The 25,031-nt window shown below is 39.5% G+C and overlaps 1 protein-coding gene across 3 annotated transcripts; it reads left to right on the top strand.

Moving 5' to 3' along the window:
• The first annotated feature begins 890 nt into the window (after positions 1-890).
• METTL14 (methyltransferase 14, N6-adenosine-methyltransferase subunit) lies at positions 891-24,900 on the top strand. Of its 3 annotated transcripts, XR_008466726.1 has the most exons (12): positions 906-1,039; positions 1,489-1,577; positions 2,274-2,361; positions 6,743-6,823; positions 7,220-7,307; positions 9,778-9,868; positions 11,476-11,617; positions 14,096-14,188; positions 15,624-15,740; positions 18,427-18,637; positions 20,651-23,283; positions 24,828-24,900. XR_008466726.1 is itself a non-coding variant. In XM_054203714.1 (11 exons), the coding sequence occupies exons 1-11, from the start codon at positions 974-976 to the stop codon at positions 20,962-20,964; spliced, it is 1,380 nt and encodes a 459-aa protein (XP_054059689.1). In that variant the 5' UTR covers positions 906-973; the 3' UTR covers positions 20,965-24,082. The 3 variants fall into 3 exon arrangements, 2 of the variants coding, with proteins under 2 accessions (XP_054059690.1, XP_054059689.1); XM_054203714.1 differs by lacking the exon at positions 24,828-24,900 and having other exon boundaries at positions 20,651-24,082; XM_054203715.1 differs by lacking the exons at positions 14,096-14,188; positions 24,828-24,900 and having other exon boundaries at positions 891-1,039; positions 20,651-24,082.
• The last annotated feature ends 131 nt before the right edge of the window (positions 24,901-25,031 follow it).

Consider the following 25,031-nt stretch of genomic DNA (forward strand, 5'->3'; position numbering starts at 1 on the left):
TGATTTGTAATGTTTTGTTATTATTTTGTTAAGTTTCCTTTTGTGAGATACTAGGAACTAAAGTTTATTGCTCAACTTTTGAATCCAGACTGCAGACCTTTATTTCAGTGTTCATTCTTGTAATATGAATAGCTCTCAGTATGAAAATCAGCATGCAATATAAATTACGTACATTCACAGACAATGGGGGGGGAAGGAGGAATCAGGAAAGAGACCAAATTTCAGATGAAAAATGCTTTAAAAATTTTGCAAAACTCCCTCAAACTGGAACTTTTCAAACAATCAGAAAAATGGAGGCAAAACATAACCTACAAATAACTACACTGGATATTGAAACTGGATGTAAAGGATGTACTAGGGCGGGAGACGTGCCGGAGAGAAGGAGCAGTCTGGCCTCAAGAGAGAAAAACAAAGAAAAACCATTGTATGTAAAACTAAGATCTGGGTCCCGAAATGTAACAACTCGCGGTAATCTGTGGCGGCTGTGAGACGCCCAGGGGAAGGAGCCCTGCAGCGAAGAGCTCTCCAAAGCTCTCAGTGAAAGTGAACTTAACATCTATACTTGAAAAACAAAGCGTATTAAAACAGGCGTGCGGTCCGCTCAGCGACTCCCGAGGAGCCCGGACACCGGACTTCCATCGAGCTGGAGGCTACAGAATTTACGTCACGCCGTGGAACGGGTTCATCTGCGGGTCACGGCTATCCTCTCCTCAGCTCGGCCACCCCGCTCCCCCGCCGGTCGCCCCCACGCACGGCACGCCGCCGCCGTCCAGGGGAGCGCTGCCTCGGACCCCGCCGGGCAGCCCCCCGGCCGCCGCCGCCGGTCCCGGCCGCCGCCGCCCGCAGCCAACATGGCCGGGCCGCCACCGGCGCGTCAGGCGGCCGCCGCAGCCGCCCCGTTGGAAGAGGGGACGGAAGTGACGCAGCGGCGGGAGCCCGGTGCTGCGGGGCGGCGGAGGCCGGCAGCGCGGCAATGAACAGCCGCCTGCAGGAGATCCGGGAGCGGCAGAAGCTACGGCGGCAGCTCTTGGCGCAGCAGGTAGCGGGCGGCGGCGGGGCCGGGTCCCGCCCCGCCGGCGGGCGCGCGGGCGCCTGGCCCCCGCCCTTTCCCCGCGGGGAGGGGGCAGCGGGCGCGCGGCGCCTCAGGTGCAACGGTTCCCCTAACGGCGGGGGAGGCGGCTTTGTGGCGGCCGATCGTCGGTCACGGGGGAGCGCGGTGCTGCCGCTGGCCCCGGGTGCCTGGCGGGGGGACAGGGGGAAGCGGCGAGCCCCGGAGGGCCGCTCGGTTTGGCCGCGCAGCTCCGGTTGGGGGGGTGGTCGCTGGCGGGGGCCTGCAGCCGGGCCTGGCTGGTGGCGGGGGGGGGGGGCGTGTGGATTCGGAGGGCGTGTGGAGTTCAGAGGGCGGCCCTTGGGCTTCCCGGTTGCAGCTGTGTGGGGGGCTGTAATCAGTGGCAGCTGTGGGTTGAACGTGCCTTGCCCCTTGTTCAGTTGGGAGCCGAGAACGCAGACAGCATCGGTGCCGTGCTCAACAGCAAGGATGACCAGCGGGAGATCGCCGAAACCAGAGAAACGTGTCGGTCAGTACCAGTGCACGGCTTCTGTTAGAAATTAGGGGATTTAATAGCTATACCAGCCTTTGAAATAGGATGAGATTGCACTCAAATCTTTCCGGTTATTTAAAAGCATACTATTCAGTGGATAAAAATGCTTTAATAACGCAACTCTGAACTTTGAATAATGTGAGTAGGGTTAGGTTATTCACTTCTAGTAGAGGTTTGGAAATCAAGGCTAACTTTTCTTCCTGTGTTGAAAAGCTACCGTGGAGCAAAACCGAGGTCTTAATTTAGAGTATGCCATCAGCATTGTCCTAGAGCCTTTAGACTTTTACTAAGACCAGGTACAGGGAAACTTAGTTCAAAAGTTCTTATAGAACAATAGACATCTCTAGGGCAGAGTAGCTAGTGCTTATTAATTCTCACATGTAATAGTAATTTTCTTGTGTGACCAGATTTAATCTTGTAGATGCACTGCTTTGGTTAAAATAAACTGTACCTTTTAGAACAGAAAAATGAGGAAGGGAAGTATCTGTTTTCAGGAGTCCTGTCCTTAAAAAGTTGTGCTGGTCTCAAATATAGGAGAGAGGAGCAACTTCTTATATACAAAGTTTCAAAATAATTTCAAACTTGTAACAGATAGGTCTAGTCCAGGCAGATAATCGGAGATTTCTGAAGTGTTCTCTGTTTCATATGAGGATTTTTTGGGGATGTTTATAGGGCTGCTTATGATACTTCTGCACCAAATGCAAAACGCAAATACCCAGATGAGGGAGAAGCTGACGAGGAAGAGATCGAAGAGTATAAGGTAATTTAAGAAACTTTTTCTCTGATGTCCATGTGTCTCTGAGGGAGTTATATGCCTGCACACGTATTTTATAAATAAAAATAAATGCAATACGTATAGATACTTTAAAATATTTGTCCCTGAGTGGCATCTCCCTTGATATCTTCCACTGCAAAGATCTAAGAGAGGGGGCATAGACACTTAGTGGTATCTTCAGACATGGCTTAGGTGCACTGAAGTCTACTCTCACCAGAACCCAATGTTTGGAGGCTTAATTTACTGCTTCTCCTAGGAGAAGGGTAGGCATAGGCGATAGTGCCTACAGGAAATGGTAGTGTGCCATGACTGGCTGTCTTGTGTGGGAAGAAGTGGTAAAATGTGTTTGGGTATGCAAAAAAAAATCCTGACCAGAATTTTTTTGTGTCAGAAAAAAAGCTTGTGTTTAGCACGAGGCACAGGCCATTGTATGAGATACAGGGAGGCTGAGGGTGCCTTCCAGCTTGCCTGTTAAGTGCAAAGGAATGCAGTTCTGGAAGAATGGAAGAAATAAGGGATTCTAAGGGAATGGAAGTAAGAGGCTTGGTTTGGGGTATGCTTTAAATATCCAAAATATCCAGGAAAAGTTCAGTTTAAAAAACCAAAATAAAATACCTCCATGGTCACTGGAGGATGAGTTGTTGTCAAACTCTCATGCCGTTCATTTTTCAAATGCTCATCCAAGAGCGTTGTCCAAGATGAGTGGTAGAGAAAGGAGGTTAAAGGCGTGATTATGATACAGCTGTCTTTCTGATTTGCTTTGTGATCTTGTTGCAGCATATATCTTCCCTTTCTCTCTTTTTCCCTTGTTCTAATAACCTTGCTTCTGTGATTAAGCAGAATCAAGCTCAGTGCATTTATGAAATAACACAGTGTCTGCTGTTCTCTTGGATGCTAAAAATAGTAATTTTTGAAATATGAGGCCTTGGTAGTGTTACATTTGTGTTCTGTAATAACGTCTATTTTACTTCTCTCTTACTAAACCAAAAAGTTAAACGTATGACAGGACATTTTTTGATGATTAATTTTTAAAGTCTATCTGTAAGTGGACAGACATTCTTTTTAACATGTGAAGTGTTAGTCTGTACATCTTGTTTAGCAAACCAAATAAGTCACCATCTCGAAGGGATTTACAGAGTACGTGCATTGTTTGTGCACTGAGGTTTTTATGTTCACTTTAGTGATCAGTTCTCATCAGTTTATTTCACTCTTTCACTGAGTATGTGGTTAAACAACAACTTTATTTTTTTTTCTGTGAAATATATGTGGATAAGTCACTTCAGTTGTCAATGATAAGATTCGTATGCTTTGCCATTTTCTTTATTAGTATAGGGAGAAGACTTACCCTGAGGTGGGCTGTAACCACTTGGAAGTGTCCAGACTCTTGCTATATTGTTGAAATTGTAGAATATTTTAGTAGTACTAGCTCGGACCAACTTCAGTTGAACAGATGAATGGATTTAAGAAACTTGAAACCCCCAAGTAGGACATCTGTAGTGGAGTCATCAGCTATTTTCTGTAGACATTGCTAATTTCCTATTGGCAAGAAGATAAGAACTTAGTAAAATCCCATCTGTATTTATGTAACTTTTTCATTAGTACTTTGAGCCTGTCTAAATTGAGTCTCATAATATGAACTGATAAAAAATTTAGATCCTTATGGTATCAAGTCCTATTGGATTGTGTTCAGTACTCTGTAGACAAAAGTAATAATAGACTTAACTGTCAGTGTTACAGACAAATACTGCTAGTTTGTCAGTTTTGATAGGAAAATTAGAGGTGTTTCCGATGTAAAGTTGCTCGTATATCTCTCAAACTCTGACTTGCAGTGTTGGGTTCTACGTGGTGGTATCAGTTAATTGTCCTGAAGTGTCTAAAATATTTGTGCCCTGACTTCAGATTTGGTGTAAATGAATGTGTCCTCAAACATTAACTGCTCTAGCTGGAGCCTGAGCATTTAGCTGTAATGACTGGTGAAGACGGGTTACTGTGAAGATACAACATTGTTTTTACTGCAGTGTAGTGTGATGGCACAAGGTCTACAGGTGTAGAATGTGTGGATCTGGGCATGTAACTTTTAAACAAACGTAGTTGGGTAATTCAGAGGATTTCTGTCAGTTTCTAGTGTTCCAAATGGAAAGTGAAGTGAGCTGATGACACCTAAATACCTTACGCTGATGTTTTAAGAGAAGCCTGAACAGTGACATTGACTCTTTCATTACACAGGGGAAGTGTGAGAGCAGTTTTTGAGATGAAAGATTAAGTATGTTAATCTCTCAGCCATTTAGGAACATCTGATGCAGAAAAAAGGCCATGGGGTTTTTTTTGTTTGTTTTTGGGGACTTTTTTGTTTGGTTGGTTTTTTTTTGGTGTGTACAATAATTGTAAATTTATAGTGACAGTTCTTAATGAGCATCAGGCTGATACGAAAATAAAGGGCAGCAAGGCTGCTTGTTAAGCTTCCGTGCTGGCAGCTTGACTTCTGTCTTGGAGCACAACTCTACATTGCAAACCATAGAGGTGGGAGATATGGGAACAGATGCATTATTGGGAAAAATGAATAATGGGTATTTTAAGGTCAGAACATTGAATTGTGGTTCTGAAGATCTTCTACAGTACTCTTGTTTTTGTGGAACTGAACAGTTGTACTAGAGTTAGTTGAGCTCCCTGGTCTGCATTTGGAAGTGACAGATAATGGGACTAGACTATCTGTTGCCACGCCCAGGCTTTTCATCGCCCTCTGAGAGTTGTGATTGCTGCTCCACCTCTCCCCTTCCCTAGGTGAATTTACTCAGTTGTTTGGATCTGTATAAATGTCTGGTATCAACAGTGTTTTGTGGCAGAGAGTTTTGTCTGAAATACAAAAATACCATTTGCTGTCTGCCACCCTAATTTGGTACAGCCCTTTTTTTTTAACTTTGTTTCTGCAAGCAGTGGCCTGTAAGCTTGGAACACTTCATGCCACTATTCTGCTTAATGTATCTCTAGCCATTTGAAAAAACTATATGCTTGAATATTGTGGGTGGTTTTTGTTTACCTAACTCAGCAACAATATACTGGACTCAGGAAACAAGGATGGTTAATGTACGAGAACCTAATATCTTGCATTATTGTGAATTTTTATTCTGTCTCTGCTTTGACTTGTGTCCTTTTCCCTTTGAAAGTTGGTGGTATGGGCTTTCCGTTTGTGGCCCCAAGACTTGACTTTTTTTTTTTTTAATAACTTAAGAAGGCATAAAAAGAACTGGGATGACTCAGAAGTAGGTATCTAACAAGAGCTTATCAGCAGAAGGCTAAGATTTAGAGGAAGATGGAAGAGGAGAAACAGGTGTAAGCTTGTGATGGCATAAGCAGTTTTTAGTAAAACTCAAGCTTTCAGTTTTTCTTTTTTTTTTTGCCTGAATAACACTTGCTGCTACTTGTCTGCTGTTTATTCCTTTTCCCTGTAAATGCCGTTACTGTTTCTGATAGTAATCTTTCTCTTTTTTGAGACTGCTTTTCTCATCACATGAAGCACTATATTAACTGATTGAGATTTATGTTGTAATCAGTAAAGTATGAAAGAGCATATGCATCCTACTAAAACATGGTAGATCACTTTATTTAGTGGTATTAAAGTGTACATACACTATATGTACTGTATATACTGGATTATTTCAGGATCAATGGAAAACAGAAAGTGACATGAAGAAGCGAGTCTCTCTGTTTCTGTTCTATGTTGGATGTTCAGAGTATGTCAGTGTCACAGATCTCTGAATTCCAGTAATCTGTCTGTTGCTGACACACTAACTGGGGAAAAAGATTGCAATACAATTCCTGTTTTCTGTAAATTTTGAGACTACAACACAGGAATTTTAAAGTTACTTTTAAGGACAGTCCAAATGAAATATTGACTCATACTATATGCTGTTTCTGCAGAGTGTGGACTTTTTAAAAGGTTTATATAGAGAAGATGGTTTCAGCTGCTCAGGTTGGAACATTAGAGATGACCGAGTGGATATAAATGTACAAAGGTTCTACTACAGAAAGCCTTCAACAAAATATATCATTTGCTTTAGTCTAAGGAGTGAAATTTTGGGGCGATGAAAATTAAAAGTTCTATACCTTGTAAAGCACTGCCTACACTGTCAGGGTCTAGAAATGAAGGGGTTTGTATTTATTCTTCTTTCAGAGGCCTTTATCAGTAACTTTCAATGAGAGAGAGGCAGACCTTTCTGGGAATAGATAATTTTTTCCCCCTCCAAAATGGAGGCTGTTTTAGGAGACTTCTGTTTGTAGACATCCCACTTCTTTCCTTAAGAAGCAGAATCATGAAAAGAGAAATAGCATCATCTTGCATACTTGTAATATCTGCTTTATTTCCAAGGATGAAGTAGAGCTGCAGCAAGATGAAGAGAACCTGCCCTACGAAGAAGAGATTTACAAGGATTCCAGTACCTTTCTTAAGGTAAGCTGCTTTTGCAGTTAGAAGTCTAGTCAAAGCTGGCATAGTTGTGTTAAACTATTTCTGCAATTGATGGTATTTGAAATACAGCTTTAAAGGCTGAAGTAATGGACTGGAATTCAAAAGTACGGAAGCTTGCTGTGAAAGGTATGACTGAAACTAGTGTTTACATTAATCTGACTAAAAATCTGGGTCAATTTACAATGAGCCATAGTAATGGTGGGCCTAATTTGGAACTAAAACCACAATGGCGCTCTTGACTAGTGTGGCTTATAAAGGCATGTTGAAAAGAAGAAAAAATCTGTTACTTTCTTATTTGTTAGACTAACACATGTGGTACGTGTATGTAAGTCCAGTTATCTCCCTATTGCACTCACTGAACTCCGTTTTGTTCTCCAGGGTACGCAGAGCTTAAATCCACACAACGATTACTGCCAACACTTTGTGGATACAGGACACAGACCCCAGAACTTCATCAGAGATGTTGGTACGTCACAGTCAGTAACTGTTTGAAGATAACTCATTTTATTCCATAGCACTTCTTTTTTGTCCCTTTTTTAATTCCTTACAGTTACTGGGAAATGTAGATACACACATACTTCGTAGTTTTGTCTCTCTGTGTGCATACATATCAAGATATAAATTTATATGAATGATTTTAATCAGTTAGAAGGTGATTACTACCAAGGCTCTTCTTACTCTTAGTTTTATTTGAAATTATTTAACCAGGAAGATTTTTTCAAAATTAAAATCTTTTGGTTCCGCAAAGTAGGTGAGTCTAGTGAGCAGATCTCGAAACCTTTGGAAGTTTGAAAAACTGACTTACAGTTCAGCTGTTTCCTGGACTGTGTTGCCTCCAAGAATGCATTTAGCATATAAGGCATGGAAAATACTTAGATTTAAGTCAGTAAGCAATATGGATAATATCTACCAGCTAAATTATGTAACTGCTGACAACTCATTAGAAGGCCCAACACATTATTGAGTTTAGAGGGTGTTACTTTTAAAGTTCACGTTCATCCATCCATCACAGAACTTACCATTGAAATCTTACTTTATTAGGCCTGAATTTTATTACGGATGAATCGAATCATTACTAAGGTGCGGTTTGATCCTGTTTTCCAGAATGGGTGCCTGGTAGTTACTTGGTTTCTAGAAAAAGCAGGACATCTCTCTCTGCAGTTTTCTGCCACAGTTCTCTGTATTTTGTCAAATTTAATATGGTCAGGGCAAGTGGATTGTGTTTATAGATGCCAGACCACGGAAGTTTTGTTTGCTTATTGAGGCAGGTAGTTTGTTTCTTCTCTGTGTTTCGTGAATGTTTCTGTAAAACACATCTCGATGTTGAGTATGAAAAATGGACTATTTTGACTCAGTTATATGTTTATCTGAAAAGCATCTAGGCTTCACAGTTTTGTAGTTGGAGTAGTTATACACTTTGAAATACGATGAGTACGAAGAAATACCCCATGTTACTCACTCTGATTTCACTGCTGCATATATAGAGTTGGGAAGGGATAAGACAAATTGTTATGCAAGTGTGAATATGGAAATGAATGTGTCAGCAGCAGCTAGTCTAGACCCCTTATTAGAGATGAAGTATGTCAAGTTGTGTATAGGTTAGCATACATTTTCTACTTGACCATCAAAACTCTGCTTAGGTGCTACTTTGTAATTGGATGTGACCCTACACAAAGCTGTAGGGATCTAGTGGTTCCAGAACACCCAGTTACATCTTCTTGATGTTGCTCTTGGAAGAGAGGGAGAGACCTGTGGGTTTTGTTTTGGTTTGTTTGTTGGGGTTTTTTTAAAAAACAAGTGAAGTCATCTTGATTGAAAATTCTTTTAAAATCTGTTGCTTAGCTGCTGATAACTGTCTTCTGTTTCTGCTGGTCAGGAGTATTTGACTTGCACTGGCTCGAAGCAACACAGCAGCAGAAATTGGAAGAAAAATAAAATAACTTTTGTGTGTTTTATGCACATGTCATAAGAGATAAGGCTAGATAATTTACCAGGGTGATACTAGGGTTGGGGTTTCAGAAGTTTGAATTAAAATAAGGAGAGGAATTAAGGGTTGTGGGGTTTGTGGGTTTGGGTGGGGTTGTTTTTTCCCCCCATGGATTAGGGCCATTTAAAGTTGTAAACTTAAATGAACAGGAAGCTTTGTAAATAACTGCTACTAAAGGTGAACTGATCTTGCTTGGGAGGTGGGAATGATACCTTTTTGGTTTGTGCTGAGTCTACTGCTAGCAATAACAAAACCACTGTCTCTACTTACTTTTTTGAAGGGGGAATGTAATATACTGAAAAGTTTCTTGGTTTTGTTTTCTTTTAAAAAAAGTTTTCTGCAGAAAACCTAATTAGGGTTCTCCCTTTTGCATTCTGTACATATGAAAGGTTTGAAAATTAACATCGTAAAGTTAAGTCTAGGAACCCAATAAATAAATACATGTGTATTCAAATCTTCATGACTGACACCAGAGTGCCAAATCTCAATAAAAGGGGTGCCTAAAGGAACCAGCCGCACCCCAGTCGCCTCCTTAGAATTGTCTTCAAAGGTTAAATAAGAGTATTCTGTAAGTGAATGTTAATGAGATCTTAATATAAACTTATGGATGGGGGGATAACAAAATAACTTTCTCTCATTATTCTGGCACTTCTAGTTTAAATGAAAGTTTGTTTCCTTCTGATAAAATGAGTTGGGAACTCCTTTTATACTGTAGTGCTCTAAAGAAGATTAGAGCACACTCAGTACAGACATAATTAACGGGGGGAAGGCAGGAGGCTTTTGTGAAGTACTGAATAAAAAACTGCTTTGAAGGGTTTGGTTTGTTCTAACAAAAATTAAAATGAGGCTAAGTATTAACATTTGGACCTATTCAGAATACTGGACGATGCTTAATTGATAGAAATTTGCTCTCTAAGTAGTTGTTAACTTCATGTTTTCTTCTTCTTAGGCTTAGCAGATAGGTTTGAAGAATACCCAAAACTTAGAGAGCTCATCAGATTGAAGGATGAGCTGATATCTAAATCTAACACTCCTCCCATGTAAGTGTTCTTGTGGAAAATGCCTTTCTTCTCCAGACCTGTTTGAAGTTAGCTGTCTGCTTTGCAAATCTCTATCTTTAGCACCTGCTCAGAATTTACATTTTCTGTTTCTGTTTGTATATACAAATTAATCAATTGAAACTTCAGAAGAATAAAATCAGTTTGGTTTTACTAGTTTAATCTAGATGTTTAATATAGTATATAAACTGGTTTTTCTTTCCAGTGTGTGATTATTTTAAAGTAGCTAAAGCTTTGGTTTTTAAAACCGAACTGTCAACTGATTGGGCTGCAGGCTTTAATTAGGGAACCAAAAGAACGTCGTATGATCATGAATCTAATGATATCATGCAGTTTACAATAACAAGAAAAGCTTTAAAAAATTCGCCTCTTAATATAACCTTAGTTGTTCTTGTAACATCTCTTTCTGTATAATGTTCAGCTATTATCTTAGTATCCATTAATCAGATGTTACTTTGTAGTTTAAGACCAAAAAAAGTTTAGGCTGGCTGGAGGTGATTTGTCCTGTTAACTTCGAATTACCTCTCAGTTTTTGCTGAACGTTAGACGCAGTATAAGCAAGCAGCATGTTACTCCATGGAATCTGAAGCTATCTGAATGTGAACCTAATGCTTTTAATATACTGTAGTCCAAATCTGTACTGAGTAAAATAGCATTATTTCATGATAGTTACACGAAAAGCTCTGAAATAGTTGTCTGAACAACTAAGCTACAAACTGCAAAACTCAACTTGCTGTTTTGAAGTTCAATGAGTTTTTGCATTCTTAGCCTTAAAGCACAAAATGGGGGAAAATAATAATCAAATGCTGATTTGATAACACGAAATACACTTATAGAATAAAAATCTCTTCCAGACACTTTCTTAGGAAGGGGGAGGTGACGGTCTGCTAGTCATCTTTTTTTTTTTTTTTAAGGTTAAAGATATTGGGGGGGGGCAGTGTGATTTTTTTGATAGTGATACAGCGGTGGGCGGTGGGCAGGTGTGGAGGCCGACCGTAAGACTGCTGTTGTGTGTATTTAATGAAATCAGCGTGTGGGGAATTATGCTTTTGTTATAGGGATAGAGAAATACATTTCTACTATACGAAAAGTAACCACATTTCCAGTATTCAGGGTCTTCTGAACATAACATAATAAATGGCGTTTCTAAAATTATGTCCCTTTCCCTAAAGTGAAGCAAAATAGAAGCAAAAAGTCTGTTAGCCAGGCAGTGAATGTTTGCTTCTTAAGTGTTGATGTTTTCTCCTGTATAGTCCATGGATGTACAGAAAATTCAGTGATTCAGTACTAGATACTGTTGTACAGTCTGTGCGGGCATCTGTTTCCTGCTTGCCAAATTAGAATCCTAAAAACCGTTTATTGAGAGAAAGACTACTTTTAAAAAAAAAAAAAAATCTAATGCTACAGCACCCAGCCTAGGTTAAGTGAGAATGCATTATGCATCTCCTGTGGATTTAGTGCATTTGAGCTATGTGAACTACACAGGAGACCCTACTCTTAACTGGCCACACAGAAGTGCTGTGTGGAGTGTAATTCTCAAACCACTGTTAAAACTTATCCAAGCAATCTATGATCTTTTGTTTAAACAGGTACTTACAAGCAGACTTGGAAGCTTTTGACATTAGGGAACTGAAGTCTAAATTTGATGTGATTCTTCTGGAACCACCACTGGAAGAATACTACCGAGAGACTGGCATTACTGCCAATGAGAAATGCTGGACCTGGGATGATGTAAGTATTTTTCTTGCTGTGAAAAAGATTTCGTACACGTATTTAACCAAATAGTTTGAGGATTTAATGTGGTATCAAAATGTTTTAGAGATGTGTTTTTAAGGAAAAATGTGATATGTTTTTTGTTATTTTTTTTTTTTAAAGAAAAGTCTAGATTCTTAGGAAAAACTAAGTTTTATATTGTATGCATGTCTATGCTATTTCTGTTAAAGGCTTTTTTTTTTTTGAGGAGCTTAATTAATTAAATATACCTTTTTGTTCTCCCTGAGCCTGTTGAGAACTTAAATATAATAATAGTGGGGTTTCTCCCTGCCCTCAAATTCCATGAGTTTTCTTTTCTGTTTGGTTTTTGCTGTTGAAATTCAGAATATCCATTGTAAATATTTCCTTGTTTCTTGAAATTCTCAAAGAGATTTTTAAGGTGTGCTTTTTAATACATTGGTCATCTAGTCAAAAAAGCAGAGGAATGTGCTTCACTGACATAACCTTCTTTCTCCAAAGTATTGATTAGGTAGGAAATTTTAACAGTCAAACTAATTGTAATCCTGAGAAGCCTAACAAAATAGATAAACCTTACTTGTGGAATATTGTTCTTGTTTTTATGTATTCCCTTACTGTTTAGTCATGTGAAAGGGTTTTTTTGAAGCCGTGGTGATTTCTGATCCATTTTTGGGAAAAAGGAGAAATCTTAATGTGCAAGATGTAATCTTTTTCAAGATCGCTGTTGCTGCTCTTCCTTTACTGTGCTGTAGTGAAAATTCAGAGAATTGAGTTAGAGGAAAGATTTTAAAGTTCTTTCTGTAGTAATACACGTAGATGCTTGTGAAGAAGGAAACGCTTGAGCTGTATTGATAAGTAACTCCATTCTGTTTATTTCCCTTTTCAATAAAGTCAGCTGTGGAAAAGCAAGGTGAGGGCTGGAAGCTATGAAGTGCTGGGTGTCATTAAGCGTAACAATTTGATGACACAAAGCCTGCTGCCAAGTTGCCCTGTCCGTCAAGGTTGAACTGGAGAATTCCTTCATCTTGGGCATTGAATAAAAAAAACTCGTAATGCTAATATCAAATAGTGATAAATTGGCTTTACTCTACATAGCTATGCTTTACTCATTTTAAAAAAAAAAAACAAACCCAAACAAAAAACCCCCAAAAAAACCCCCCAAAACAACAAACCCACAAAAAAACCCAAGCCGAGAAAGCCACCCAAATCACCCCACCCTCACAACAAAACAGATAATCTGTAGTAGAGAGGAGTAGCTGATTAAAAAAACGTTTGCATACCCATGTCAGGAATTCTGAGGTTCAGGCATATGGGTGGGAATATGCAACTAACAAATACCTATTATTTAGAGGCCCCATTTGAAAAGTATGCAGCACTATGTCTGCATTAGCAGCAAATTTGTCATAATATGAGTGAATCACAGGATTGAAGCAGTTGTTGCTGAGATTTTCTTATCTGTGTTCTGTGCAGTTTGAGGGGGGGGTATTTAAACTAGATTTAGTTTGTCCTTAGGCTGGAACCTGCACATGCATAACTTCAGAAGTGAATCAGGTCAAACTAAAGGGTCATGAGAACAAAATAAAATTCAATCCACCTTTAAGGCATGAATTTGAAAACAAGTGAGAGGTAACTACATGTTAAGGAGTAGGTAGCTTCTGTGTTAGCCATTCTGTTACATCAGGCAAAAGTGGTGCCTGGCAGCGTTGTGTGGAAAAAAAACATTCTGTCCTAACAGGAAAACTGGAAGTGTTGGAGTCATATCCTTTTAGAGTGGCTTCTACTGCATTCTTTTTCTTCACAATGGCACTGAATGAAGCTTGATTCGATATGTTAGCAAATTACAGCTGAATCTTTTCAACTTGTAATGAGTAGCAGATGCTTTGCATCTGAAGTCATTTCATCCTGAACGTTACTCATCTGTCACTGTTGAACCGCTGTCCTGATAAATTCTTGCTGCATCTTTCCTGGAAGTGAAAACGGGGAGAATGTCTTTCCCATATAGTAATAGGAATTAAGCACATCTTTTAATAATGTTTCTTTACAGGGTTCACATAAGTAACTCCAGGGCTGAAAAGAAACAGAGCACTATTGCTCTGTTATTAAATCTTTTTGCTACCAATGGAATGGTAAAATGAAGCAGAAATTTAGGGGGAAAAAAAATCATGTGGGTTGTATTAGTGTTTTAAGTCTAGAATTTTCTATAGAGATAGAATTTCTGTTAAAAAGAATAATTAAGCTGGTCATAAGCTGTGTTGAAAACATGGACTTGAGTACTGATAAGGTAACTTTTACAACATACTTTCTGGAAAACAATTTTAAGAAGATGGCTGTGAATGGTATACAGAATAATATCTTTAATAAAAGTGCTTCCTGATGTTTTTTGTGATAATGCTTCAACACTTAGTAAGTATTCTTCCTGATATAATTGGTGATTTATACTGAATTCAGAAACACTTCTGTTACTATTATTATTATTAGATCATGAAATTGGAAATTGAAGAAATTGCAGCCCCAAGGTCATTTGTGTTTCTATGGTGCGGTTCAGGCGAGGGTCTGGATCTTGGCCGAGTGGTAAGATGATGTTTTAATTCAATTTATCAGGGACAGGCTTAAGAGTTTATTTTTATCGTTGACTTTTTCCGTATAGAATTCTCAACTGTAACTGCTGAGAGATGTTTTGTTACTGTGGTAATTTTAAGTGGATTAACTAAATCTAAGTGTATCTGGCATTAACTGTTTAGATACTGCTATTTTCCAGATGAGTCGCTGTGCCTATGTGAGGAAGCATAATTCTATAGGGTCTAGAAAGCTGAACTGCTGTCTTGGTTTTGATGTATGCGTGCTGCCATAGGAGCAGGTTGCCACGTTGAGTGCGTTTACAACATGATCTTTTTCCTAACAGAAGTCTTAACAATTTTCTGCCAGAAATATTCATGCTAGTAGAAAGGTGCTTCTATTTCATAAAGTGAGATAAAATTGTGTGCGTAGTACGCAAGTACTGCGTAGTACGTAGTACTGCTTGTTTTCAGAAAACACCTGGAGTTTAAGTAGGTTTACTCTTAGTGAGCTGTATGAAGTTTTACTTCCCTATAAGATCTTGGAGTTTCGTTGGCAATCTTTCTGTATGCCAGGGTAGCACTGCTGGTGTTGGGGATGGTGGAACAAGAATTTCCGTTGGCTCTTGCTCTGCTGAAATGTTGTTTGCTTAGTTTGAGCAGTGCTTTCTATCAAAATAACGTGGCATTTGTTAAAGGACAACATGTGGTTACTAGTCTGTTTGCTTTAACTGCTTTTCATTCTGAGTTTGGTTAGAGTGGCCATTTTGCATAGATTGATTTTGGTCATAGACATATTCGTAGTAGCTGGACAGTTCTTGAATGCAGAAATAGCAAATTGCTATTACTCAAGCAATAAAAGCAAATAAGCTAGAGTCTTTAGTGCCCAATTTCTTCCCTTTCCAAGACTACGCTTACACGAGTTAAGGATTAAAAAGTCATGTAAGTTTCTATTTATTTATTTAACAGATACAGGAAAAGCCACAACATGGTAGCAAAGGCTTTTGGCTATTTATCTTCTTGTTTATAGAATTCTACATTGATATGAAAAACTACCAGAGTGCAGGTATTCGTTAATATGGGGCCAAGACAGCTGGTCATTATGTTCTTCAGGCTGGTTTTGATTTAAGTGTCACGAGGCAGAGTTCCACAGGGGATCTGTGCAGTTGTTAGATAGTTTAAAATAAAAAAAAAAAAAAAAAAAAAAAAGGTGATATGTAGACAAGTCGATGTGCAATTGAGCCTCTTGGAGGTTTTCTTTTGAGGGGGGGAGGGGTGTGTAACTTGACAAAACATAGTACAGTCGTGCCAGTAAACTGTTTTATTCACCTGTGACAAATTTCTTTTCCAGCTATGCTGTAAGAAAAGTCAAGTACCTATATGAGTGTTCAGTTTAGGCTACTTAAGTTTTTGGTATAGTGTGAACTGTTTTATCTGTCTGTAATACTTAGTGTCTACGCAAATGGGGTTACAGAAGATGTGAGGACATCTGTTGGATTAAAACGAATAAGAACAATCCTGGGAAGACCAAGACTCTTGACCCTAAGGCTGTTTTCCAAAGGACCAAGGTAAAGGTTTGGCTCAATTTCTCCTCTGTTCCCATCCTGTCTCTTCATGCTAATGAAACACCTGGTGCTCCACGGTGGTTGGTGACACGTGTTCAGGAAAGCAGACACGAGGACTTCAGAGTTGTGTCCTGCACAGTACATTATATGGGAATAAACATATTCATAGGATGAATGATGAGCTTCTGTCCTTTCTTGACTTTAGTCAGTGTGAGGTATGGAAGGTTAATCTACATTTAACACTGCTTGGTAAATTTCTGTTATAGTCCTCTGAATGTGATACTCATTTGAGCCTTGTTGAAATGCAGGTAGCTGGGGAGGGTTCACAGACTGATGGAACAAGAATGAAATCCTGGAAGGGAAAGTGGAAACTGAATAGTAAATGTTACTGTACGCTTCAATGTTTTTGACTTCTGAGTCGTTTTGGTTATAGGTGAATGGTAAATAAGCAGTTAGTCTATTAGCAATACCTTTTGTGTAAAACGCAAGCTCCTTTCCATATTAGAGGAGAAAACTTGCTGGTGGAGGAACACTTTTTAAATGGGACCAAACTTAGCCGTAGAATTTGACTAAATTTCATGTCAAAAGAAGCCTTTAAAACTGTAGATTATAAATGGATGTGGTCATATAAAATAACTCTGGAAGACTGTCTAATGGTTCTAAATACACACGTGCAGGTATGTGCCCAGAGCTTGAAGCAGATGGAGGGCTGTTAGGGACCACAGCTCAGTCAGCGTCTCCAGGCTTCCTGAAGTGACAGAATTGGTCAGCTTGGTTTAAATTGAAGAGTTTCTTAGGGATGTGTTGTGGAGGATGTGCACTGAAGAAGGTACAGAGGAAAAAAGAGTATTCTGATTTGATAAACTCAAATGTGTGTTACTCAGAAACTTAGAATAATGTAGATAGGATTAATAAAGAATGTTTTTGCTATATGTGGGTGTGACTGTGGCAGTTTTACCGTATATAGAGAGTTGGCTGACAATTTAATAATTTAAAGTATCATTAACCTCAGGACTCATTCCACATTCATTAGTCATTTGTTAGTACTAAACATCCTCAACTCTGTCTCAGATTTGCCATTGTTTAGGAGTCTAAACTTCCCTTTGAGATATCTGGAATCTTTGTTTGACTTGCATTTACATTAAGCTGAAGTTTGTTTGAAAATGTGTTGTATTAGTTATAAATATTCCTAAGTATAAATATTGTATGTTTATTGCATATAGTATTGCAAATATTTGCAGCTTGCTCTTGAGGGAGAGGTTAAAACTAACACAGGAGGATTTGGGGGGGACTTTATGTCTTTGTTTAATAGAGGAGAATAGTTTCTGGTATTAGAGAATTTCTCTGTTTATTGAGCAAGGGTTGGGCTGAGGTCACTATTTATAATAAACATTGAAAACTGAGCTAGCTTATTCTGACTAAATAAATAGTCTGTTGTGCAAGATGTATTTACCAATGATTAAAAAAGCAAATGCTATCCTATTATGTTTAGTTTAGGCACGTCTCTAGACAAATGCTTTATGCTGTGCCACCTGTTATAGTGTCTAAGGTACTAACGAATGACATTCCACGTGTTATGAAAATAAAATGTTTTGGATAGTTCTCCTAATGACTAGACTTACAGGCCTGTGCTTGATGGGTAATTTGCTTAGCAGTATTCTGCCCTTTTATTTAGTTAAATTTAAGGTGCAAAACCCCTGTAGCTTGGGTACAGTTGACCAACTGCATAGATATGGTAGGTCACATATTGTGCCTTTTACATTTATTCACTAACTCTTAAAACCCGTGCCAAAAATCTGGAAATGATTACATACTCTTGTCTGCAACTTTTTTAGAGCCATCTGGTGGTGCTTAGTGAATCAGTGTTTTATGATACTGGGGAAAATAGCTCATCTGAGCTTAATATTCCCAGAAACAGAACTCTGAAATGAGTATGTAGAACCCTCTTTTCATCCTGTACCAATTATGGTGATTCCTTATTCATGGATTCTACATACTAGTCACTTAAATTGATCTACGGTGTTTTAGAGGAAAGCAAAGCAATGCACGTTACAGTTAAAGAACACTTCTAATGCTGATGGGCTTGACTGAGAGTGCATTGACAGTTTGATAGTGGTTTTACTTTCTTGATGCAGTGATACCTTCTAGAAAGGAATCTGAGGGTGAAGGCTGCTTTTCTAGCAGGTACAATATGAAGAAGTACATCTTATTTTCACTGACTGGCTGTTTTATGACTGAGAACTTTGAAAATTATTTGTATGAAGAAAGTCAGGATCAGAATGCTGATACAAGTATTAATCATAATTAATAACTATCCCCTTACTCTTGCCATCAGCTTGTGCTTTCTCCCCTTGTCATGATTTCTCAGCATTTCCAACTTTAGACTCTAACTTTGCTGTAATTGAAGAAGTCCAAATATCTTATCTCAGCCTCTATTTGAGTTTTACCACTTCGTAGTGCAGTTCATCAAGCCAGAGAGCTTACACTACACTCTGCTTTGTTTTCAAAAGGCTCTTTTGGTAGCTCCATCTTGTTCTGCTCTTCTAGTTCGTGCTTTGGACTTTTCCCTGTATAAGAATAGCATCCGCTCTGCACAGAATTTCCTTTTCTCTCCGTTGTGCTCAAATCATGGATGTCTGTGCTGTAGTCGTATGTGTGGCGTGTGACAGATACTCTTCTGTGTGTGTAGGAGCACTGCCTCATGGGCATTAAAGGAACTGTGCGTCGAAGTACAGATGGTGACTTCATCCATGCTAATGTTGATATTGACCTAATCATCACAGAAGAGCCTGAAATTGGCAACATAGAAAAACCTGTAGAGATTTTTCACATCATTGAGCATTTCTGCCTTGGACGACGACGTCTTCATCTTTTTGGAAGGGACAGTACAATTCGACCAGGTAACGGTTATGTTTATTTTTGTCAAATAGATAAATTTTAATTTATTTTAATAACAGTCTTCCATCATCTGAGGCCAGCTGATGAGTTCTGATGGAAGCTGAGACAATAATGGTCAGTTCTTCTGCCAGGACTTGCATTAGCTGAGTATGTATGCATTTCTGCATATAACCCCATTTTCCCTGCCATGGGATTATGATACCACAGAAAGCCAGATGAGCTTTTTGGTGACTTCTGCATAGTGGAAATGTAGTCAGGAGTGAGAAAATGTACTGGATGGAGAAATTTCCCAGGTTTTCTACCCTCCCGTTCAGATAACTAACGAGCCTTCTATTCAGCAACAGAAGGATTGTGGCATCACTTAACAGGTTTCCCAATACTGGGACAGTACCAAAGTGACTTCTGCTCTAATTAACGTTCTGTCCTTCATGATCAAATAGCAGAAAATGTTGCTAGAACTGAAGATCTCACATGTGTATTTTCTTAGCAAGAATGTCTGTCTTGGGGTGAATCCTCCGCCTGTGTTGCAGGAGCATCACACAGGACCCTACTAAGTGATATTACAGTTAGGTTTCTGGCAAGTCCATCCATGACCTGGTCTGCTGCATGTGAATTGAATGCTAATACTTTTGATATTGAAAAAAAAAGTTGCTTATTTTTTACTGCAATTGGCATAGGAGGTATATCAGTATACAGTCTGCAAGCAGTAAGTTACCTAAATAAATTTCAAGGTGGTGTTTCTCTCTTGCTCATGTGACTATGAAGTAGTGATTATTGGCCATTCCTATTCTTTGACTGGCCTTTGGCTTGAATTTTAATGATAGTATCAGTCTTAATTCTGTTGGTTACTGGTGTGTGGAGGGGTGCCTGTTTTGTTTTGCAGAATGACATTATTGGGTATTACTTCATTGCTGTTGTAGGTGAATTCTTATTTGTTGATGTCCCACAAGGCCATGTTAGTCTGCTTCAACTGTCGTTTTTTTAAAATTGGGTGGTTACCCTGGAATTGCATCGCGTGCTTTAAATCCTATAGTCAGCACAGATCCTCACAGTGCTCTGTGAAGTATGAAAACGTAACCTCTCTTTTTTTTTTCTTTTTTTTTTTTTTTTTTTTAAATGTGCAGGAAGCAAGGTAAATGCTATGTACATTCCCAGGGTAAAGAGAATGGTGTTAAAGAACTGATCTTGGGGGTTTTTATTCTCGTTTTCCTTTTAAGCATGTTGTTGAGATCACTGAACTACATTTTTCTTCATTAATATATAATACAACCAAAAATTAAATTCACACTGACATTTTTAAGCGGTCTGAGCCCCATTTTAGGTCCGAATGCTACTTTAGCTCATAATACGAAAAAAATAGGAATGTGCTTGTTTTGAATGTCTGCCTGCCTTGATTCATTTGGTGAAGCTGAAGTGCCCACTGAATGTTTGTGTGTAAAAAGGTTAATTTAACTCTTTAAGCTCTATTTTCCTATCATGTGGGCTTCAACAGAATTGTTATTTTATTGTGTTTTCAGATATGTGTTTCCAGCGTGCTGTGCTTCTGGCTGCACTGTCACAACTGATTTCTGGAGACAGAATTATCTGATTGAAGTTTAAAAAGGGAAGAAGGAGGAGGAGGATGTTATTTTTAAACTAGATGATTTTACTGATCTGGTTTAGTTTGGTTCCAGAAAGGCTGGAAAACGTGGTGTAAGAACAAGTAGGAAAGAGGAAGAGAAAGGGGTCTAGTGAAACCACAGTGTGAATGTTCCCATAGCCATGTGTAATCTAAAAAAAAAAAAGAAACCCACCAAAAAGCCCTCCAAAAAACAGGAAAGAAAATATCAAACTAAAATCTTAACTTTTCAACTAGTCTGGTTTTTCTCAGAGGTGACCTTTTAATTCCTTTCAGTACAGGTGACATGTAGGTAAGTCCCTATCACTTGAGTCTTCATTTACTAGGAAAGAGACAATAATGGCCTTGAAGCGTGGAGTTTGTTCTTGCTTTCGCTGACTCTGGTTTTGTTCTATAGGTTGGCTGACTGTAGGACCCACCCTCACAAACAGCAATTTCAATGCAGAAACGTATTCTTCATACTTCACAGCTCCTAATTCTCACCTGACCGGCTGTACCGAAGAGATTGAGAGACTTCGGCCCAAGTCACCACCACCCAAGTCCAAGTCTGACCGGGGAGGTGGTGCTCCCAGGGGAGGAGGAAGAGGAGGGACTTCAGCAGGCCGAGGAGAAAGGGGCAGAGAGAGGAACAGAACTAACTTTCGGGGTGAGAGGGGTGGCTTCAGAGGGGGACGTGGAGGTACCCATAGAGGAGGCTTCCCCACCCGCTGATGACTGTTGGGTAGTTGCTTCTTCCCCCGGTCCTATGCCTCTTCTCTGAATCTTTTTCTTGGTCTTGTTTTTGCTAAAGCGAGTTATTCTGGGGACTAAAGTTAGATGACTTTTAAAATTTTTTTTGGTGCAAGCCATTACAGATAGTCTGCCTTCCAGAGACCGGCCCGGCACATCCCCGTATTTGGCAGGCAGGGTCCTGCACCTGACAGCACCAAACTCAGCCTCCTGCCGGCTTCTGTTTGTCAAAACAGAGAGCACCAGCTCTTAAAACCACGGATATGATTGCAGTGAAACACTTGCTCTTCCCTTATGAAACTTGCAAGTTGTGGGCTTTATTAACTGTCGTTTTCTCCACAACACGGATTCCTCTTCCTTCTTCGGAGGTTCAGGTTTGGACTGAATTGGATTAATAAGGTGGAGGGGGCATGAAATGCAGTTCTGAACTGCATGGCCATAGCAGGCTTACTCTCTTACTCATGGAAGAAAAAGTGCTGTGTCTGTATCGACACCTATTTTAACTTCTCTGAAACCAAGGAGCAACTTGAATAAATAGAGTTCTATTTTTTCTTATTTGGTTTAAATTTCCCAAATTATTCCTGGGAATAGGGAACAAGTTTATTTTTCATTTGTGGTGTATATACACTCACTTTCCATGTCTGTAGTGGGAAGGGTGGTAATTCTGTGCAGTTGTGTTGTGCTTCATGGAAAGCAAGTTGTGTGTTTATATGGAGTCCAGAACTTCCATGTAGCTCTGGATTTGCTACTCGAGTAGGGATTTTCACCCAGTGTCTGCTCATAATAGCCTTGTTCTTTGGTAAGGAAAACCAGTTTTATTGCAGAGCAATTGCAATGTAAGTAGTAGAAAGACCTCGCTGGAGATCGTATTGCAAATGTCGTAAGAGTGAGCGCTTCCTGAAACTAATCACCTGGGTAATGAGGGCACAGTAATCCAACCGAGCGTTTGGCTTTGCCTGTGGACGTTACACGCATTCGAAGTGGACTGTTGGTGATCGGCTCCAGAGTACGGTGTGAAAGAAAGCGATTCACTGTGGTATGTACAATATTTGTTTTTAGCAAAACCACAGCTCTGAACTTCTTGGTCAATAGTTGGTAGACTGAACAAACCTGGCTGTTGAAGTCTCAAAAGTTTAGGTGTTGGAAAATTGGCTTTTAAATCTTACAGTGTTTCTCTGTTGAAGCCCAGCTTTTAAATAACTGTCCTGTCAAGTAGTGTATTATTAAACTTGTTTATCAAAGCTAACGTTGAAATATTTTTCTTAATATTTTGTGGGTTTGTTCTCCTTGAGGTTTTGGAATTACTCAGTTTTACTCTGGTTTCCTCCCCATTGCTGTAAAGGAGCAGGCAGTAACTGTTCTTTTGGTGCATGAAAGGTTAGTGGATATTTTTAGGGTCTGGTGAACTTTGTGGCCTTGGTGGTGTGCTTACTAAGGGACAACTAAAGTGCAAACGAAACTCACCTGTCGTTTACATCTTGTTTTTTCCTGTGTTACAGTCACGCGTCTGAAGAGGGACTGTATTTGGGGAGGGGGTGTTTTAAGGGTAGTGCTCATTCGATTGTTGGTGGAATCTGCCAAAGACTACTTGGAACAGCATTTGATAGAAGTTACGTGCCGCAGTAAGAAAACTTTCCTGATTTTGCCACAACCATCTTCCTATTCAAAAAGTAAATACTGGAGACACTTAAAACCTTAGGAAGGTTGCTTTTGTGACAGTGACAAATCTTCTTTTTCTTTTTTTCTCAATTAGTAGAAAATGTTAATTCCCATTTCCCCTCTTTAATTATATGTCCATAGCTGATAGTTCAATGTGTTGGCTGCTCTTAATATAAATAAGGTTAGGCGCTATATGTTAGGTTAGGCTACACTGAAGAGGAGACTCAAAAATAACTGGTTGAGATGTGCATCTATATCAGTTTGCTGAAGTTGGGGTGCTGCTCAAGACTTTGGTGACTTGGGAAATTAGTTGCACTTGGTCTTGTAAAAAAAAAAAAAAAAAAAAAAAATCTACCAAATATATCCCTCTTGAGCATGAAGAGTTAGGTTTCTCACTCTTTCCCCTCAAAGCTGAAATAGCTACAGTAGTGTAAGGAAAAAAGAATACAGCTCCAGAGAGTGTTAGATTAGATCTATCAGGGAAGCGTAATGTACATATTTTTAACAAGCAACTGACCGTAATTTTTTAATTGAGGTTAATGGACAAGGAAATAGAACTTTCTACATGTCCTCTATGAAGAAAGATACTTGCTGGTCATAATCTGAAGGCGGTGGTTCAACAGTGATAGGTTGCCTGTAAAGGTAAGACAGTAGCGCGTGGCTGTGTGTACCCAAAGGCTTGGTGTTGCATGCTTGTGGAGATGATACTTAGAAAATATTGTGGTGACACACTGTTCCTCAGCCCCACCCCAATTATACAGTAAAAACATCTGGATATATTTTAATCACTGTTGATTTGGACCATATCTAAAGCAATGCCTAGAGATGAAAAGCTTTTAATTCGATTACTGGTTGTCAGTTAATTTTTCAGTTGTAATGCTTTAACAGAAGGAGGAGGCTATTGCTCGTAATCAGTGAATTGATGAATATTTCATTTACCACAATTTGAGCACGCTGTCCTTGAAGATAAAAAGCTTAACAAGTTTCTTCCTTTCCAATTTTTTTAAGTGCATAATGCCACCAGTCTGATTTGGGATGCCTGTCTAGATCTTGTCATGTCTTTCCATCCTGGAAGAGGCTTATAGTACTTTAAATATCTTACACCCTATATGAGTTAACTGATGGATTTGACAGTTGCACTGACGAGATAGTCAGGATGTCTTAGCATTTAGCTTCAAAGGGATTTTAAGACATTGGTCACTGTAAATCATTGAGTGTAAATCTAGCTATCAGTTTAAGAATTCTTCCCGCTTTGGAACACGGCTGGTTCTAAGCAGCTGGTGAAGTGCCGGATGTGCTGTGTAGGTCAGTGGGCAATGCTCCTGGGGCTTTGACGTTCTTCCCCACTGCGGTGTCATGGACACAGGCTCATTGCCTATGTTTGTGGATAATGAATTGCGCAGTGGAGTAGAGTTTAGGCTGCAAACTAAAGAACAATTTCGATCTGACAATGGAAGTTAAATGGCATCAAGTCAAGGGGTTAATTTTAGAATACTGAGATGTTTTAAAATCCTTGGCAGGGAATAGAAATATCCAGAATGCACTCTAGAAAAGAATAAATGAACACCTGAAGACATCTCTAAGTCTTGTTTCTTGAACGAGTCTTTTTATGGAATACATTGAGTAACTGAAAGTGATAGAGGATGAGACCCACTGTTTCTGTATATAGTAGAAAAAATGATTTCTCCTTCCAAAATTGGTGGCAACTTTATTGCTGTAGTGTAGGGATGAAGGTCAACTTAATAACACGGAGATAAATAGGGTTACTCTCATGGGTCAAAAAGCAAGCAGTAGGTAAGTTCTGTGGTGAAACATGACGTAATTTTGAGTATAACTATTGCAGCAATTAAAAAGGAAAAAAAAAAAGGCCTAACTACTGTAAATACGAGTTGAATATACAGCCCTGCCTGTCATGCTGGAGACAGAAACTGTACTTGTGATATGTCTGTGTGATAACTGTTAGTGATTGCTGCAAGAGCTGCTGTATCAACGTGTGTCTATATCTCGGTGCTCGTTTAGCCAATATGGTATGTAGGAAAAATTAGCTGTATGTGAAAGGCTAGAGCTCTGATGAATTAGCTATGCAAGTATAAACAGCTTTGTCTTACTACACCTCCGTGCCTGAAATCCTGCTCTCCGTAGGCTCTGCCAGCGCACAGGTAAGGGACGTGTACACTTTGCATCAGAATTCTAGGTGTAAACTGGGCTGTAGAGCAGTTGGTCAGTGGTGCTTGCGTGGCCTGAACTGACCAAGCAGAAGATGCGCGTGGTTGTGGTACAGACATGATCATCTGCCCATCAACAAACTCCATGGAATAAGGTAAGGAAATGAGCAAGCGTGGCTGCGGGGAGCAGCTCACTAGCTTCCTACCTCTGAGGGGAAGGAAGCT

This window comes from Rissa tridactyla, chromosome 5 (genome assembly GCF_028500815.1).
Source record: "Rissa tridactyla isolate bRisTri1 chromosome 5, bRisTri1.patW.cur.20221130, whole genome shotgun sequence".
NCBI lineage: Eukaryota > Metazoa > Chordata > Aves > Charadriiformes > Laridae > Rissa > Rissa tridactyla.

Bases quoted from the DNA above. Each gene is read 5' to 3' on its own strand.
- METTL14 (XM_054203714.1), top strand. From the start codon at position 974: ATGAACAGCCGCCTGCAGGAGATCCGGGAGCGGCAGAAGCTACGGCGG. The intron at 6,824-7,219 runs GTAAGCTGCTTT...TTTGTTCTCCAG, and splicing joins ATTCCAGTACCTTTCTTAAG to GGTACGCAGAGCTTAAATCC. The intron at 9,869-11,475 runs GTAAGTGTTCTT...TTGTTTAAACAG, and splicing joins AAATCTAACACTCCTCCCAT to GTACTTACAAGCAGACTTGG.